The sequence below is a fragment of the Vicugna pacos genome, chromosome 7 (genome assembly GCF_048564905.1).
Source record: "Vicugna pacos chromosome 7, VicPac4, whole genome shotgun sequence".
NCBI classification, from domain to species: domain Eukaryota; kingdom Metazoa; phylum Chordata; class Mammalia; order Artiodactyla; family Camelidae; genus Vicugna; species Vicugna pacos.
Window position 1 is genome coordinate 71545612 of NC_132993.1, and position 20148 is coordinate 71565759.

General features: G+C 34.1%; 1 protein-coding gene across 2 annotated transcripts in view; it reads left to right on the top strand.

The window, feature by feature from the left end:
• Positions 1 to 1217: 1217 nt before the first annotated feature.
• SEMA3C (semaphorin 3C) overlaps positions 1218 to 20148 on the top strand; it is a 153114-nt gene continuing 134183 nt past the window's right edge. Inside the window, exons 1-2 of one of the 2 annotated variants that reach the window (XM_006211745.4) lie at positions 1218 to 1749; positions 3770 to 3910. In XM_006211745.4, coding sequence (XP_006211807.1) covers positions 3808 to 3910 — 103 coding nt within the window. In that variant the 5' untranslated portion in view covers positions 1218 to 1749; positions 3770 to 3807. The remainder of the gene's footprint in view (positions 1750 to 3769; positions 3911 to 20148) is intronic. The other variant, XM_072965127.1, reaches the window with a different exon arrangement.

The following is a 20148-nucleotide window of genomic DNA, read 5'->3' on the forward strand; positions in this document are numbered from 1 at the left end:
GCACATTTCGAAACTAAGAATTACATAATTTGTTAGTACTCACAGAGTCTTTTTTCTAATGACTTATTCTTCTCTCTGCTTAATTTACAAATGCTGGCTCAGTCATAAGTAGGAAGATATTGGTCAGTATAATTTTGGGCCTTAATCAGTTTCAGAAGCATTTCAGAGAAAACCATGCATAGTGCTTATTCATGTTTGTATCTGATTTTTAATACTGTCAAATGTTTGTGGGTTAAATTCATTATTACAAACATGTCAAGGAGATGCTCACATTTTTATTGCACTATCATCACAAAAAACTAGTTCTTGTTGGATTTTTAAAACTAACACATCCGTTGAATTGGAAATTTCTTTCATAAACATAGACATATTTGAAGATAGTATTGGCCTTGGAATATAATTTTTGAACTCTTAAATTTGCTTTCTTAATTTGACGTGATCCCTTCATATCTCAGCTATACAGAGTTAGAGACATGGCTGTGTCGACTGGATATGAGAGGTGGTGCTTAAATACATGAAAGATGTGTCTTAATCACTTTTTCTCTTCCCCCTACCTGAGATTTATTTCAGCTGTCCCACTCCATCAAAGATTTTGCACTTTCAGAAATGTTTTCTATGATAGTTTATAACAATTTAGTGATCCTCTTTACTTCGTAAAGAAAATTATAAGGTACAAGGTGGAGAAATTATACTCCATGTTCCCTCTGTATAGTGACATCTGCTGGGCTTTAGCCCACAGTAATTTTTAAGCAAATACCTGCTCATATATTTTAGGGATGGAAGCTCATTTCTTCTCAAGTGCAGATAGCTAGTTCATTGTGGTCTGGAGAAATACTTTTCACTTAAACATCGAAGTCAATTCCAGAGTTTAACAAGTATACCTTGAAAGTAGTGCTAGAAATATACCCCAGACGTCTAGTTTGTAAGACCTCCGTTTGGGACACTAAGGTAACACAGTAGGAAACAATACCCATGAAAAGGATAAACTTCTTTGACGAGACTCTTGGTTTATCTCGATCGGTTTTAGAAAACTTGCTACAGGAAAAGGACAAGACTCATGTATGTCCTTTTAAAAACGCATCTCTTTGCCTTAAAAGGATGCAATGATCCTTCTGTGGAAAAAAAAAACTGCTTTGCACTTTGATATTTAAGGCCAAGCTTAAGCCTGAATGCCTTCCAAGAGCAGCCGGTAACAAACAAAAACCTGGAGCGCATTCTGAGTTGCTCACTCCACGGTGGACTGCGAAAGGAGCAGAGTTGTTCAGCTGGTCCTCTAGCCTGCTGCAGCGCATTCCTGCATCTCGAGGGCAGCGTGTCCTCGGGTCGGCCCCGCCCTGGCGGCTCCCTGCCACCCTCTCGCGGGCGCGCTCTGGGTGGGGCCAGCGGCCTGTGGAGATGCGGCCGAGTGCGCTGGGCGGGTGATGCGAGCCGGCTGGGCGGTGCGCCGGGGCAGCCGGAGCCGCGCGCCGCGTCGCTGTAATCGGACACCCGAGCGCTCGCCCCCCGGGCCGGCCACTTTCCATTCACTCCCAAGTGCTTGATTGAGCGACGCGGAGAAGGGCTCTGGGTGCCGCGCCGCTGAAACGCTGAAGATTCCTTTACAAAGAAACTCAGAGGACCAGGAAGAAAGAATTTCACCGCTGGGGCGCCCTAGAAATTACGGTCTTCTGGGAAAAGGACAAGAGACACACGCGGATCCAATCCCGTAGCGAATTGTCTACTTTTCCGTGCCGATCTCTTTCCACCGTGGTAAGCTGGATTCGTTGTTTTCAGCATTACAAATTTAGCAAAATAAAACTTTTGGGTCTGTGTATTGACTTTTCACACATCGGTGTGCTCAAGTCTGGACATTTTCTTAAGAGCGCATGCAGTTTGTCATGGAAGTGTTTCCCTTGCTGAGAGCCCGGCTGGAGTTGTTTCTTTAGGTTATGACACCTGCGGAGAGTTTGAAGTTGAGTATTTCAATTTTCTAAGGGAAAATTACTCGAGAGGGTTTTATGAGAGTCCTTTTCTAACATGTTACGAGTTTTCAATCAGTACAGTGAAAACAGCAAGCAACGTATCTTAAGTGAGTTAAAGGGAAGAAGTTATAAAATATGAGGGGCGGAGGCATGTGTAAGACACTTGGCTTTCAGTCACTTCTCATCTGTAGTAGGCTAGAAATCACATTGCTCCGTGTATTCGCTCCATTTGACCTGTCATTTAATCTCCCCTATTATTCTTTGCAATTTGTGGCATATGTCTCTTTCGTGGAGACACATTAGATAAGATATTGATAATAGCAGTATGTAAAAATGTGTAATTATTATCAGCCTGCTTAATACAGAGACAAAGGTTAGGCATATTTATACCTTTTCTGGAAGGAGGTGGGGTGTGGTTAACTATAAAGTCAACAAAACCAGGGAGCAAATTACTAAGGGAAAGTCACCCTATAAAATCACTTTTCTTCTAAGTTAATTTAAGGATGACAGGGTGAAGAGGTTGTAGAAGCAGGAAGAAACTGTTTCTTTTGAAAATTACCAACACAAATATGTCTAGGGTTTCCTCCATCTGTGTGGTAAAAGAGGCATACAATTTTGTTTCTAACTCTTAGAACATATGTTCCACCTAGGAAATCAACTTACACTTTTTGTTTACAATGACTTGTTCAGGTTAATTGTTACTTTGCTTCTGTATTGCTAAAGCTTCTGTATTGCTTCTGTATTACTTTTCAAAATTTAGTGGCATTTCTTTATTGAATAAAATTAGTGATAAGATTTTAATTTTAAAAGCCACATAATACAGAAGATAGTATTGTAACCTGTAAAAATAAATTTCTAGATTAAAGTCTGTTATGTCATCTTATTCTATAACTATATGAGACTCAAAATGATGGGGTTTCATTTATGGTCCTGAGTTTATTCTGCATATTGTGCCACTGAGCTCCTATAGATATGCAGTACATATTACCTGATCTTCTTTGTTATTCAGACATTGGTTAATAGCATGTATCAATTCTTCAGCTATAGTTTCAAACAGTAATACCTGTCTCTCTGATTTATCTTTTGAAATTTTGACAGCCCCCTTTCTAGTTGATTTATTTTAAATATACATTGGTTCACTCACTGGATTGCTCACCACTAAGTCAATGATTTGAATTTGGCACAAGTTCATGGTTACCTCATCTGCATCATTTAACAGCTGCATGGTCATCTGTGTAAGCTGGCAGATGACTAATTTGAGTGATTTAAGTGATCGAGGATTGAGCACTAGTAGGTTTATGTGTAGAAATACCAGTTCAGAGACGATTACTCCAAAAGAGCTAATAAGTATGTGGAGGTGAATGTTCATGTGGGATTTTCCTACTGCTACTGTATTTATGGTAGAAAGAGAAGTTTTCATCTGCTAATACCTATTGGCACCATTCTCAAGTCTTTTCAGTGTGATATGATTTTTAGAGAGAAGATCAAGTTTAAATATTGAATTTTCCTTTGGGAATCAGTAACTTTTTCCTGGCTGCTTTGTACTGCTTTAATATTAGCATTATTTTGCTGAGATGAAATAATTTCACTTTTAATAAAGACTTCCAGACACAAATGAAATCAAATCCAAATTTCACATCTAAGAAACAAAGTCACAGCACCTCCTACTGTTTGCATGACTATAAAAGTTCAGATATGTCTTTTGTGAATAGGGTGTTCTGTTAAGATTGCTGGTTTTGTGGGGAGGAGAGGTTGTGCTCCTAAAATGTGAAATGAAATATAATAAATGTGTTATCTTCCTTTTAAAGGTATTTTTCCTTGGATATTAACTTGCAGATCTGAAGAAATGGCATTCCAGGCAATTTGGGTATTGGTTGGAGTATTTATTTGTTCTATCTGTGTAAAAGGATCGCCTCAGCCCCAAGCAAGAGTTTATTTAACATTTGACGGTAAGAAAGTTGATAAACACTCTGGGGAAAATGTTATTTGAAGCCTGTTTTTTCTTATTCACATTCAAAAATTAATAAAGACAGTAAAATATTATTGAGTATTGGTTAGCTTTAAAAAAATATCTACTGAACTGCTTTTTGGATGACATAGCTATTTTCAATTATTGGTTAATAGACAAAAGCTGTCTATTGCATTTCTTTATGAAAATGTTTGAAATATATTCTGCCCCTTTTTAAGTTTCTTCTGTGTTTGCCTGTGCATGCATGGTGAAGAACCCAAAGCCTAAGAGATCTTAATAGTTCCTTGGCTTTGTTGAGGAACAACCTCTATGTGCTAATCCTCATCAGCAGAAACAGCTATGCAGGTTTTATTACTGAACATTTTTTTCTTGTATATTTTGGGCCTTAGCCTCAAAACTGGTCTCTTCATATGTTGTTCTAATGGTGTTTCTTCTATTTCCACAAGGAGTTCCTGAGGCTGGCAAAGTCTCCTAATTAACTGAAAAGGACCTGAAAGAATAGTTGGAAATATGCTTTTGATTGCTGTTGTATACAGATGTTATCTTAAGAAGCTTAGGGAAATGAGTGTGATTTCAAATTTTCACAAACATAAAAGGTGTAAGGTCCTCTGAGGAAATGGTTTGCCAAATGTATGCATAAGCTTTAATGTATATAGTTCAAACGACTTGCAGATGGATGATTTTGGTCAGTCAAGTAACCTATGCAAATTGAATGGATAGAATAAGAAATGGATCAGGAGGATCATCCTGCCAATTGTGGTCATTTATATACATTTATTACTTCTTTCAGCTCTGTCTCTGTATAAACCTCAGTGGCATTGGGCATATTTTCATTCATTTGAGAAGCAGTATACTCTCAGGCCTTATGTAGCAGGGTGACTTTGAAACTCTGTTATCTTGAATTTCAAATAGCGGTATGACTGACACTTATCAGTCAAATTGCTTTTTTTTTTTCTTTCTTTCTTAAATCATCAAGTGCTTTCCCCAAGGTCATCCTAAGCACTGAAGGAACCTTATGTAGAACCTAGAGTGTGTGAGCTTCTAATTGTTACCTTAGTTTCTAAGGCAGTCATTCCCTTAAAAGCCATGGCTATCCAGTTAAGTTGTGAAGAAAGTAAAAACAGACTCTTTGAAGCATCTTTAAAAAAAAAATTCTCCCAAGTTGAAAACTACGAATTATCTAATCAAATAAAAAGAAAGGCATTAAGGAGCAGTATAACTTACCCCCTATTTTCTGTATTTCTCTGAGTGTGTATGAAGATGGTATGGTCTCATACATTAGATATCTAAACCTGCTCTCTCTATTACATCAAAACTAACCAAACTTTTTTTTTTAACTGAAATTTAACCCAAAATACATAAATATTAAAAACAAGTGTGTTACTAGAGATAATTCATCGTCTATTTTCAAAAAGACTATTAAAGTTTATCTTTTAGAGAGGAAATTAAGTAATACAGTCTTTATAAACCAAACTTCAATACCACATAGGACAATGATTGCTATGTACAAAGTGACTAGAAATTATGATAGGGTTTTTAAAATATTGCAACCTAAAATTTTAAATGCTCTTAAACTCAGAACAGATTCTTACAGGAAAGTACTTACCTTAATTTATAACATATGTAGAATACAGTATAAGATAAGCTATTGATCTGAAAGTCTTATAATTCCTATTTTATTTTTCCCAAGAGTCCTACTAGAAAATAATTAGAGAGATAGAATTCACTTAATTTGGATACTGTTTTAAAGAGATATCAACAAGGAGAATAAACTTAATGAAATGCCACAGTTTCTAAATTAATACAAAAAAGCTCCAAAAATAAACTATATAATAGACAAAGTATCACAGAAAAAGTACCTTGAGCAAAAATAATTGTTAAAATGTATAAATCGTAATCATTAATTTATAGTCATTTTTATGAAGTTGACAGTATACCCTCTTGAGATCCTGTTCCACGTTGCTTGTTACCTAAAGTGTCTCACTGATCTTATGACTTGCCTGAGTATCGTACTTCATAAGTTACTAAATTTCTTCCAAAATAGTTTAGTCTTAATGTCAAAATAGAGAACTTTGTACAAGGTTGACATATATATAAATATATATTAATGTAACTACATATAGATATATGGTTTCTTTCATTTATTTCATATTTAAAATTTCTATCACTATTTATCAGCCAAAAATCAGTAGTTGGAAGATGCTTTTGAGGAATTCCAAATAATTTCAAGTTACATCAGACAGAAATTATTGCATCTTTACATCTTCTCATAATTGCCTTGCCTCCTGGCTATTTTGTCTTGAAATCTTCTCCTTCTCTATAACTTGGTCCTCCATCTGTCTCTTTCTGGGTGACACATTAGAATTCTCTCAGTCTTGTCTTACTGTCCAGTTAAGAACCATAGTCAACTTAAAGGTGTGTGAAATAAGAGCTCTCTTCTCCCATCCAACTTCCATCCCTTCATGTTGTGGTGGAATGATGGAGTGATAACACTTGGGAAACAGTCCTTTACAGATTTGCCTTCTCTATTGATCTAGTGCAAGGTTAACCAGATGGTTATCAGTCCTATGGGCGAATGTACTTCAGGTGTTATTAATGAGTTACAATTGTGCTAGATAGACCTTGCATATTAAAAGAATTATGACTCTTATTATTACATTTTATCATTTTATAATTCTTATTTTAAGCCAGATAGCTTTTCAAATGAATATAAAGTTCATGCAGATTCATTTTGTTTAAGTTGATTTTTTCTTGAAAAAAATCCAATAGTTTGACAGATATTCACATTTATAACATTCCTGTCATATTTTTTTCTAGAAAAACCTTTAAAATCAGTAAGGATCATAAAGGAAAGACTATATGTATATAAAAATAGACAAAACTTGTTTTCCTTGCTAATGTACAAGGGAAAACATTGTTGAAAAGATTCTGCCTTGATCAAGGAGAAATTTTAACATGTAGTCTTTTACAAAATCAGGAATACTCTATAATTTGACAAAAGATATCAGTTGCATGTAATTTTAAGAAAAGGTTCTGAGCTTTTAGAAAAATGAAAATATTATCTATATTTGAATAGATGTGAAATGTGATAACTGATTTAAATGGATTAAATATTATTTCTATTTAAAAATGAGATAGATTCTTTTCTCTTTTTTTATATTTTATTGAGATATAATTGACATATAACATTGTATTAGTTTTAGGTGTACAACATAATGATTCGATATTTGTATAAACTGCAAAATGATCACCACAATTAAGTCATTACTGTATGTCACCATATAGTTTTAAAAATTTTTTTTCTTGTGATGAGAACTTTGAAGATTTACTTTCTTATCAACTTTCAAATAAACTATTATTAATTGCAGTCACCATGCTGTCCATTATATCCCCATGACATATTTATTATATACCTGGGAGTTTATATATTTTGACCCCTTCACCAATTTTGCCCATACCTTACCCCCTGCCTTTGGAACCACCAATCTGCTCTTGGAATCTAATGCTTGAACCTTTTTCTAAAGATGCCACAGTCAGTGAGATCATGCAGTATTTGCTGTTTTTTCTCTGACATATTTCACTTAGCATAATACCCTCAGGGTCCATCCATGTAGTTGCAAATAGCAAGATTTCATTCTTTTTTGTGGATGAATAATACTCCATTGTATATGTATACCACATCTTCTTTATCCATTCATCCATTGGTGGCTGCTTAGGTTACTTCCATACCTTGCCTATTGTAAATAATGCTGCAGTGAACTTGGGGTGCATATATCTTTTTAAGTTACTGTTTTCATTCTCTTTGGATAAATACCTAGAAATGGAATTATTGAATTGTATGATAGTTCTATATTCAGTTTTTTGAGGAACCTCCCTACTGTTTTCTATAGTTGCTACACCAATTTACATTCCCGGTAACAGTGCACAAGGGTTCCCTTTTCTCCACATGTGCGCACCTGCTGGTTTTTGCAAGGCAGCAGATCTCAGTGCCAGGATGCATCACCAAGGAGAAGCTCCATATTTGTTAGATCCCTCCCAATTGGGGGTTGTTGTGCCAGGGGTGGATCTTTTGGCAAGACCACATTTCTGTCTGTCCTACTCTTCTGTCCTTTATTGTGGAGGAGCTAGTCAACTAGTTTCCAAGTTTTTCAGAGAATTGTTCTTTATGTAGCTAAAGATTTGGTATGCCCATGAGAGGAGGTGAGTTTAGGACCTTCCTATACTACCATCCTGAACTCACTCCCTAAGGTAGATTCCTAAAATCAAATTATTTTCTCCACTAGCATTTCAGACTGTGAATCTAAGATGTTCAATTTATTGACATAAAGTTGCCTGTAATATTACTTTATTATCCTCACTATGTAGGATCTATAGTAATGTTTTTTATTTCACTTCTGACATTGATAATTATGTCTATTTTTGGATTGATCTGTATAGTGATCAGTTTTTCCATTTTACTGATCTCTTTGAATAATCAGCTTTTGGTGTCTTTTTTTTTTCTACTGTATTTCTGTTCAATATATCCTTGGGTTTTGCTCTAAAATTCAGTTATCTTATTTCTTCTTGCTTTGTGTTTAATTTGCACTTCTTTTTGGAACTTTGTAGCATGGAAACATAGGTCTACTGATTTAAGAAATTTTTTCTAATATAAACAGTTATGTTACAACTTTTCCTTGAAACACTGCTTTAGCAATGCCTTATATATTTTGCTAAAATATGTTTTGACTTTCAGTCAGTTCGAATGTCTTCTAATTACTACCATTATTTTTCCTTTTACCCATGGGTTACTTAGAAATATTTTATGTAATTTACAAATATTTAGGTATTTTATACATACATTTATATGTCATATTATATATATATCATATTATATAAAACTTATAGATCACTGTTTTAGTTTCCTGTTCACAAAGAACATACATCATAGGCTTCTAATTCTTTAAGACTTATTTAAGTCATTTTATGATGTAGAATATAGTCTATATAGAAAGTACTATATATTCTGCCTTTGTCACGCAGAGTGTTCTGTTAGTGCCAATTAGATTCAATCAGTTGATGGTTTGTTATGTTTTTCTGTATCCCTCCTGATTTTCTGTCTTCCGGTTCTTTCAAATACTGACAGAAATATAATGAATATAACACTTTAATCTTTTTGGTAGAATGAAGCAAAATTTAGTTATAATTTAGTGGGGAAAATGTCATGATTCCAATGGCCTCTAGGAACTTTTTATTGAAGTATTAAGAAATACATTTAAACAGACATATTTTTGATACACATAAATGTATGAACATTAGATTGGCAGTGTGGTATAGTGGGAAAGTATTTACATCGAAATCAAAATGTCAGGGTTTTCAATCCTTGATTCTTCACCAATTAACTATGAAACTTTATCAGGTCCTCAGTGGTTCCCACAAATACATAAAAAAAAAACTGAACTAAATTTTCTCTAAGACTCATTTTTACCCTAACATTGTATGATATTTAAGCTTAGTTTTGTTTTATAAATATCACGTCCTTTGAGTTAGTTGTCTATAATAATTACCTGTAATGCTTTTAAGAACATTTTATGTGGAGGACATAGGCAAAGGGAAGAAAAGAATTACTGAACCAACAGTTCTTTAAAATTCATGGGTTTTGGAGTCATACAGTACTGGTTTTAAATAATAGTTGTTTGCTACTTTCTGGGTATGCTCCATTGGGATAGTTATTTAATTGTCCTAAATCAGAATTTTATCATCTATAAAATGGGATGAACACATATTTCATAGAACTGTTTTGCAAATTAAATTAAGTTTGTAAAGTGTGTCATATATAGTGTGCATTCTATTGTAATACATGAAGGTTTGTATTAGAGTTATTGTTTGTATATTCCTTTAGGGCAGAAATATGATCCTCATTTGTACTGTAATTAATTCCACTCCACTTAGCAGAGAGGCTGCTATTTATTATTGTTGCTCAATAAATGTTGGATTAACATAATTTTGATATCCCTTACTACTACATCTCCCCAACCAGTAAAACCTTGGTACACTACAACCACCCTTCAGTGAATTTTGGTTAATTTTTTTTAAATGATAGATACCAGGTAGAATGTAGTAGATGTTAATTTCATCCTCATAGCACTGGAATACAAACAGTATGAGAGAGAAATCTGTGTCACTTTGTACACAGATGGCTTTATTTATTTATTTTGCTTGTGGGTTTTTTAAAGGGGGGAGATGATTAGGTTTATTTATTTATTCATTTAAATTGAGATACTGGGGATTGAACCCAGGACCTCCTGCATGCTAGTCATGTACTCTACCACTGAGCTATACCCTGCCCCCATAGATGGCTTTAGACCCATCCCCTGGTACATAGCTGATGATCAAATATTTTCTATCTACTTCTAAGCTTTCTTCACATTATACACTGAAGATTCAATGAGGTCTGGGAATTCAACTTTTATATTACTCCTTCAAAATTAATTCTAAAGCTTCCATCTAATTAATCCATTTCCTTCCCTAGTAGACATTTCACCTCTATTAATTTTAGACATTTTCTGCCAGAGAGGTTTTATGTACATTTTGATCAAAAGCCTAGTTTTCCAATATTGAAGGAAAGATGCCTTGTATATACTCAGGCTTCCACAGTTCCTTGATTGGTAACCCATCAGGGATGTTGTCTTAATTCTTAATATCATTGGCATCTGTGTATGCTAGCATGTCAAGCATATCTAGATATGTCTAGAATTTAAAAGTATTGCCCCAAATGCATTATTTCTTAAGATTCTATTTTTCTAAAGTCCAATTTTTCATGATGAGCTTAAGATTAGTAAGAACCCAGCCTACTTGTTCACTTATGATTGCAATGGCTTAGTGTGTGGCTTCATATTATAGACAACAGTTTGTCATTCTTGGGGCATTTAAGATTACCATAAAATCTTGGGAAGGGGAGGAGGATATGGGATTACTTCTGATTCATTCATGCACCATGTTATAAAATGTATCTGTGTAAATGTATCAATAGAAATATGTTAATAAATCAACTACAAGTATAAATATATCCATGTAAATAAGAAATATAGTTTTATATATTTACACTTATATATAAAACCTATATAAAAATACAGGTTTTATATATAGGTATATAAAAACACACAGACACACACACACACAAACACACCCCCCCACCCACCTAAAGCAATGGCTGTTAAATATTGTATTAGAATTTTTCCATACCTTTGATGACTAAATTGAAATTGATTCAGGAATGTTTGCTCTTTGGAATACACTGTGTGTGAAGAAACTAGTAGACCTTAAGTCCAGTATTTTAATTGAGATTTAATTACTGGATTTGTTACTCTTATATGAGTTAATGAGGATATACGTTACTTAGTTACTGAAATAGTAAACTTTCTTGTTTGTTTATGTTTATCATTGAATGTCAACTTCAATTCATAAGTTAATTTACCCAAAATTATACAGTTGTTCCCCCTCTGTTATCAAAGAAGCAATAATTTAGTCATGTGGATGTTTTGTCTCTTTACTACAAACCTCTAAATTATAAGGCCTAATTTTTTTAGGTAATCCTGATGAATACTAGATTATCATTTTTGCTTATATGTTTTTAGATCTAGAAAGATAATATCCTGCATAAAGAAGTATGATAAAACTAAGGTGCACTCAATATCCCGTAAGCTTCAAAAAGCCTGAACATCATTTTACTGAATAGGCAGCTCTCTGGCTCTACTTCAGGTTTTCTTTTGGCTCAAAATTCTTATGAGTTATCAAGGTACTCATGGAAATATTTTAAAGTGCTTTATAACGCTATGAAAGTTCAAAACTAAATGCATTTATAGTTAAATGCATGGAAGAAAAGTCGATTATTTGTGACTGCTAGTAATTCTTTGTTTATGTTCACTAGATCATTAAAAACTTCCTACTAGTAAACTGTTCCACACCCCGTTTAAGCCTGTGACTAACTGCCTAAAACTCAAAAGAAAAATTACATTTAAAAGATTAAAAATACGTAAAGGTTTCTACTATTTGGACATATAACTAACGATGGCCAATTTTCCAGCCCAAGGTTGACTTTCATATTTACGTTTACAGGTGCATGACAGTGGTTTAAAAACATAAAAATGTCAGTGTGAGTTGTATTGGAAAACAAGTGTATTAAGTGTACAGACCAGGCTTGTATAAGATTATAAGTTCTTTCAGCTATTTATCTTGTGATTCTTTTTGCCATCTTTCAGAACTAAATTTTTATTAATAAAGTTTTCAAAGTCTCCAGGTCATTGACAGCATATAAATGAAAGATGCTGGAATTTTACAAAACATCTTTTAATATCTGCCTCATTTGACAGGAAGCTTAGTTAATTAAACAATAAATGAAAGGACCCCTGTGAACTAGTAAGCTAAATCCAAAAGGTGATGAATTGTTATCGGACAATAAACTCAAAATAATAAATGGCCTCTTTATGAACTCTGCTATCATTAATATTGCAAGGCACATTTGTTGAAAACAGTTTGTCTAATGGTTGCCCAAGAGATTAAAAATAAACCGATTGTTCTTAATTTCACCATTAATCTTGGAGTATGCTCATTCTGGTTGTATTGAATCTTCTGAAATATTTAGTTCTTGGAAAAACTTGTGCTACTGCAGTTTCTTTTAATTTCTCTTCCAGTCGTCTCAGTTAGATGTCAGTTAAACATCTTAAATAACACCTACATGTTTTAATAAAACCAAACTCAGCAGGGATGCTGGGTGAATAAGAAGTTCTTTGCATTCTTCCTCTGTGAGAGTCACTGAACTCAAGAAAGGATTGATAAATGTAAGAGTGAGTTGGACATTACCTAAACCATAAAGAGACTAAAGTAGAGTAGCACTAAATTTGTGATGTAAAGAGCAAGTTAAAACTGTTATAAAATACAATGGGAATAGAAGATGAGGAGAAATTGCCATATATATATATATTTTTTTTTTTTTTTTGCCCTATATTGACATAGGACTCCAGTAGTCAAAATAAAACAAAATCTCTCATAGCCTTGAATTGGAGAAAGGAAGTTTTAAGTATTGCAAAGAATGCCTCTTGAGAAATATTAGGACAGAATTGTATTACAGTGATATGCTATGGATCTCTTTTTAAATGATTTTTAGAAAAATGTTTGGAACCCATATTTTCCTGTCAAGTAATTCTTTTTCTAGGTGAGTTTTCTCAGAATCTGATAAACTTAATTCTGTTGCCAAAAGATGATGTTGTGATATTAAGCCATTCCTAATGGTACAAGATTCCTGCAATTAGGAACAAAGAAGGGATGCTTCAGTGATCTGAAATTAGGAGACTGAGCTTATGTGCCGTTTAGTTAGTCGTACAGCCAAAGCAATTCCATGAAGAAACTGTGTCATATTCCATGATTATCCATAGATATGTGTGAATATTTATGATTGAATTGTCCATCAAATGAAGAGGGCTCAAATGATGATGATTTTAAATCCATTCACATGTTGATCAACTATGTGGATATGTTGTTCACATATGTGGATTAAAAAGTATATGTTACCTAGATTTTCTTTGCAGTTTTGATTTAGAAAAATATACCTAGAACTAAATATATGCATGTTTCCATTCTTCATAGATGTATGCCACTGTTTTGTCTTCTATGTTTCTAAAATATTTGGTAATTTATTTGTATTCATTATTATAATCACTAACATTAATATCGCCTTTGTGCTAGGCACTATTCTGAATGTTTCACGTTATCTCATTTAATTCTCCAACAACATCATGAATTAGGCACTATTTTTATCTTCACAAAATGGAGATAGAAAGAAAATAACTTTCCTGAGGTCACAGGGATAGAAAGGGACAGAATTAAAACACAAGTCATCAGAGTCCAGAGTCCAAGCCATTTCTGGAGATGCTGCTAGAATAAGTTTTAGATCCACAAAAGTCACAAATAAAAGAACATTTTCTGAGGAAGGCATGCTATAACTCACTTTATCATGTCAAAGGTGTCACAGTGGATTTTTGCTTTTCACTTAGAATAGCAAGCCTTCCAAAAAATAAAGGAAATCAAACTCATTCTCTACACTATTCCTAATTCCCTCTTCAGTGTCAGATTTGTCAAGGTGAGGATGAGGGAATTACTCCTCTGGAACACGTTTATTTTGTTGATGTAGGTGAGGTCTCCTTTTGTGGAAACAAATGTGAGCTCAGAAAAAGGATAACTATAGAAAAACTTACTATTCGCTCTCCTCACTATGCAAATTTATCAGGGTGGTCTCCATAAGTTCTATATAGCCTGTACCTTCTTCTAAAGAAAAAAGAAATTAAGCGTTCTTTTCTTACGGATACCATTGCAGCATCAATTCACCATAGCATTGAGATACCCTCAATTTTTCCAATTCCCAAGTATCTTTGTATAATGAGGTGTAAAAAAAACAGTCTTTTCGGTTTTAGTTCCATTACTGTCAGAAAATTATTGAGAAAGAGAGCCTCAAGCTTTGGGCAAATTCCAGTACTCTATTGCCTTCTGCATTTTCATTTATGTGTTACTGAGAACCTCTGTTGTTAATGAAAACAAATTTAAAAGCAAGGGACAGAAAGGCTAGACATTTTCTAAGCAGAGTATGAGTTGGCAAGAAGGGCACATAAAAGGCAGAGCTGAGAGCTGAGCCATGTGCTATTTTAGGGCAGCACTCGCCCTGAAACAATGTGCTGAGCTGTAAAAGATGGCAAGTAGATTCTACGTTTCCAAGGTGCAGGCTCAGAAACAATCATTCAACCCTCCGTCCTCATCGAGTGAAAATTAACTGCCTTTGAGCCCTCTTTCGTAGTATGTTATTTCTGCAGGGTGCCATACACTTGTCAGAGAATTTCCACATTATCTCATTTATTTACAGAATGCCTAGGAAATAGGTAGGGCTGGAGGCCCTGAGGGGCTTAATATCTTGACTAAGGACCTAGAGCTTGAAGGTAGCAGAGATAAGACTAGAAGAGGGAAATGGTATAAGAAGAGGAAAATGAATTGTGTGGAGAATCAGAGACACTCTGCAAATGCATGTTACAAAATCTGCAGAAATGCCAGGCCATTAATAGGAAGATTAGCAAATTTGTCTCATGCTATTTGCTTCCTCCAAAGTATGCATAACACTGTAGCTTTAACAGATCTTAAGTTTCTAATTAACTACTGATTTTTAACAATCATTTGTGGATTATTATATGTCAGGCTTCAGATATATTTAACATCGTATTAGAAATGCCTCTAAATTCTCCTTGAAAAGATGGAGGTAATGCATAAGTACAAAAAGTCATGTTTTTGTTTCTAATTGATATAAGTTAATGAGCATACTTTCCTTGTCTTGCCTTGCCCCAAGTTACTGCTCTTGCAGTCAAGCATTTCACTTGCTGTGCTGTGTCCTGTCCGTCAGGATTCCATTTTCCCCTTTGTCAATCCCTAGAACAGAATATTCTACTCTGCTCATTTGTGTATTATCTTAGTAGGAAACAATCATTAAAATAATCTTAAAATATGGTTTGAAGAGATGTCAGTGAATGTACCTCATATTCTTGCCTTTCTCAACTTTAACACTTTCTAGTATTTAAGATTCTTGATAGTAAAAGTATTAAATATTATACCTAATTAATTCCTAAATTACTACTTTACTGAAACGATTTTCTTATAAAAAAATAAGCAGTTACCGAACTTTGAGTATAAGATTGCTTATGTTTAATCTTATATATAATGTAATGGCAAAGGTCAAGAATTCAGCCTATATGGAATTGACAGGACAAAGGAGTCCAAGCAATTTAAGTTTGCAGAAGATAATTGCTGTTTCTCTAAGAAGAGGGTCAGACTGCTGATCCTGAAAAAAGAAAACCTTGAGTGTCTATAGGAGTAATAGTGCTTAAAAAAAGTTGTTAATTTTTTTCATGGAAAACTTCCAATATTTTGGTATAGACTTTCACTTTCTAAAGATAAATGAATTATGGAGAGGGGGTGTATATCTGAGTAAAGATAAATGCACAGTCTTTAAACACACATACATATATACACATACTCTATGGGTAAAGATCAATTCTATTTCAGTACCATTTTGGTCTTTCCTAAGTGTGTGTTCTCTTGTACATGCCTATAACAAAAGCTGAAAAGTCACCAAAGAAGCCGTTGTCTTCCTGGTATCATTTTCAATGTGTCTATATGTTCTCTTTCTTTAAAGTTGTAACTACCGCATATTTATAATCATATAACAATTAGATAATTAGTTTGGCAAACACCTTATTACTTTAAATGTTACTTTAACACTTAGTTATATAGTAATAGTGTGAGTGAGCTGAGGGCCAGGACAAAAATCTCTGATGGCTTATGTCTTTGAGCCTTGCCTCTCTCCCATTTCTGATGGCTAGTAATAATGAGAACAAAATGACTTGCCGAGCAACAACCTGCCAGAACGTGATAATCCATCCTTACCACAGATAATAAGAACTTAAAGAGAATGAATGGGAAAAATAATATGTAAAGACGCTGTAAAATAAATACCCAGATTTGTTCACTACATTTCCTTCTTTTATAGCCAGTGGAGTCTTGCAACCTAAGTTGTTGCTAGTGTTACTATAGTTAGCATTAATTACCAAGGACTTAACAGAGTTCCAATTATAGCAAATGAAACATAATCTTTCATTATAAGCATCTCTTTTCTAAAATCTTAACAAAATTTAGATTAGAAAATTCCCTTTTTTGTTTTGTAAATGGGCATAACTTTGTACAAACTGGGTGAAGTGCACCAAGCTGGGATTTCATCCATTACAGAGATTTTATAATGAACACAAAGGTCTGAAGATTTTAAGACAGCACTAACAACATCAGAAGCAGAGTAAGGGGAGTAGAACATCCTAGTATTCCTTTCCTTGCTTAGTTGGGTCAGGTAGAAGTGGTATACATGGCCTTAGTTTCTTTTAAATGGTAGAGATTGTTACAGTTCCACAGAACTTAACATAGGGACCTCTGTTTTAATGAAGAAGTAAGTAATAGTAAAGTGATTATAAAATAGACTTGTATAAAATAATGTTTTCACTGAATTTCATTATAGAATTAGAGTCATGTCTGTATGTATACAAATAGTTCAATAGACTGGGTTGAAAATCTTTTAATAAAGAACCTTAAGATGATGACCAGGCATGCAGAAGATACAATAATATGAATATCTTGAAGCTCTTTTTATAACTTTTCCAACCTCTTAAATATATACTACTTGTCATAATTCAAGCAAAAATAAGACTTCATGACTTAAATTATCTCTTGATTTGAAAAGACTTATTGAATAATTTATTTTGTGTCAGTTGTCAATAAGAACCTTAATCATTCTCTAAACATTATCAACCCAGTTCTGTATTCACACCTAAATGTTATTATATAACAATGATACAGACAATAGGAAGAGGTTGGAATCTCATTGCTATTATCTACAAATCTGTTTGAATAGAATCATTACTTTTTGAAGCAGTCTTTCTGGCATCAAAAGCTTTCAACTTTTGTTGGTCCATCCAGCCAAATTGTCTCTCCATAAATTCAGACTTGTGTATTTTTTTCTTTTCTCTGAACAGTAATACTCAGAACATTCCAAGAGAGAACATTAAGCTGGAATAAAACAATGAGTGTATTATCATCACCAAAAGAGCATTTTGAATTTTATTAGAAGAAACCAATTAAGATGTTATTTTCAAGCGAAGGGCTTGGCATGTCTTCAGAAAGTTACTTTCCGGAGCTGGGTAGGGGTTTAGCTGGCACAGAGAGATCTTTAGCTTAGAGCTTTAATGCACATGCAACTAGGATTTTTTTCTTTAAGCTGATTCTCTTAAAAGCCATGCTTCCTGCCACTGTTCAATGTAATTGCATCAATTCCATTTTCAATTAGTACTCAAAACCTGCTGATATTACTGGGGTTTTAAAACCTTTGTGTGAAAATCTAATTATGCATATTTTTTCAGGGGGAACTGACAACGTATATGTTCTAGGAAGTGTATTTTTCATTCTGATATCAAATGTAGATCTTTATGCTAGTCATACATTGGTTATTCAGTTAATTGCAGTGATGTAAGCAATTTTCTATTACAGGAGGAAAAGGACATTCAGTAAGCTCTGTGAGACTGACATGCTACCTACTACACAGTAGGCTCTATTTTACTGAAGGAAAAAGCTGCATGTATCGATTTGCTACAGAATAATAAGATACTCTGATTTCAGGTGAAGGGAAATGACTATTTCTCTTTTTATTATGTCTGTAAATCTATGTCCCTTTTATAAGGTACCTATTTTCAACAGTTTGTCTTTATGGAATATTTTATAATAATCTGCACTGGTTTATTTCATCTCATATATTTCTACTTTTTGATATGTACTTGATACTTCTCTATACTTACAGTTATTTATAGGCTTTTCAGATATTACATTAGAAATTTAAAGTATAAAATTTATTTATCTAGCAGTTTATCACCTTGCGTATGTTTTCCTCACATTCCTTCTTAGGTTTTTTCTTTTTTAATTGAATTAAGAAAAAGATTATTAAGCTTAGCCTGGACTTATTCACATAATGGTGAAAGCCTCAGAGCCCACATGCTGATGGAATATGTAGCAGGAACTGAGTTAAAGGTCGCCTAAAATTAAGATGCATCATTTATTTGTGCTTTACAAATGAAATTTAGTGCCATATACACTGAGATGAAATTACGGTTAAAGCAATAACCATTTTGGTTTACAAATTTTACAATAAATATTTGATACTAAGGCAGAATTTTAAAACCTTTTCTAAAATTGCTTCTGGGTAAAAAAAAGTTACTAGAATTTTAATAACCAAAGATAAATTTGCTGCAGTCCATTAATAGCATGGACATTTTTCAAGGTATGTAAGTATCTATATTAAGTTCCAACAGCATACATTATGCTCACAGTAAAGTGGAAGCTGGAAAATCTCGTTAGAATTGATTGTTGGCAAATTATGGGTCAATATAAGAAAAAGCTTTCAGGCTTTTATAAAGAATGTTGTGTCCATCTGTCTCTCACTCCTTTACTACCTACTCATTTATCCTACTTTGGAGAGATTCCATAAACTACATTGTTCAATTTTCTTAAAAGTCTCAAAAAAATGGCAAATATTTTAGAGAGCCTACCTTGTACAATGTGGTGTGCTGCATCATAGGTACAAAGAGAAGTATGGCGTGAATCCTGTCCTCAGTGACCACCTGTTTCAGTCAGCAGGATAAGCCAACTACATAAATATTACACTAGGCACACCCTAATGTGTGCCATAAAAGAGGCACAAACAACCCATAGAAGAAGCCAGTTTTGAAATAAAAATATTATCTTGAATTAGCTTAGAAAATTGGCTTTAAACCCATTGTGGGCATTAATCATTCTGCAAACAGGGATCACGGTTTTATCATGGTTATAAACTGGACTGAGAGGGGAGTTCAATTGGAGTGCCAAGGAAGAGGTTATTGCACTTAACCAAGATTCTCCAAGCCTCTGAGACAAAGCACTTTTGCTAGAGTTTGTTTTGTTATTCACCTCCAAATCCTTAGCAGTGTCTGTAACTATGCAGAGTCATTATGAATGATATATTGACACAGTTTGGCCCCAGTTTGCCAAATTGTCTCCAAATGCCCAGTGCACTTAAAATCCTAAGCTGTCTGTAGTGGTGACAGGGGTGGAAGACTATTTTCAGAGTCTTCTCCATTTCTCAATTTCCAGATCTCTCTTGTTCTCTAATTTGATTTCTCTGTCTGTCTTCCTGTGTCTCTCTCTTACACACACACACACACACACACACACACACACACACAGTGTTGGCCATATTTGAGGGATAGAACAAAGACATGAAGCAGCCTGTCTTAAACATTAGAGGTTCATAATAACTTCGTCTTCAGAAATATCTTCTTTTATGCACAAAAATAAATTCCATACCAGAGGTCAGAAGTTCCTTTCTTTGGGCGTTCCTCCTCATCAGCAGTTTGCTGTCTCATCATAAGACTACAAGACAGAAGAAATTAGACCAGGAAAAATTCATAACTCTAAGTGTTTAGAATGACTAATAAAGTTAAACCCAACACCTTATAACAGTGATTCTCCATGTTGTCTACACATTAGAGTCTCCTGGGAGCTTTCAAATCCTGATGCCACAGCCACACCCAGAGCAATTAAGTCAGTATCTCTAGGGATGGCATGTAGCCACTATTG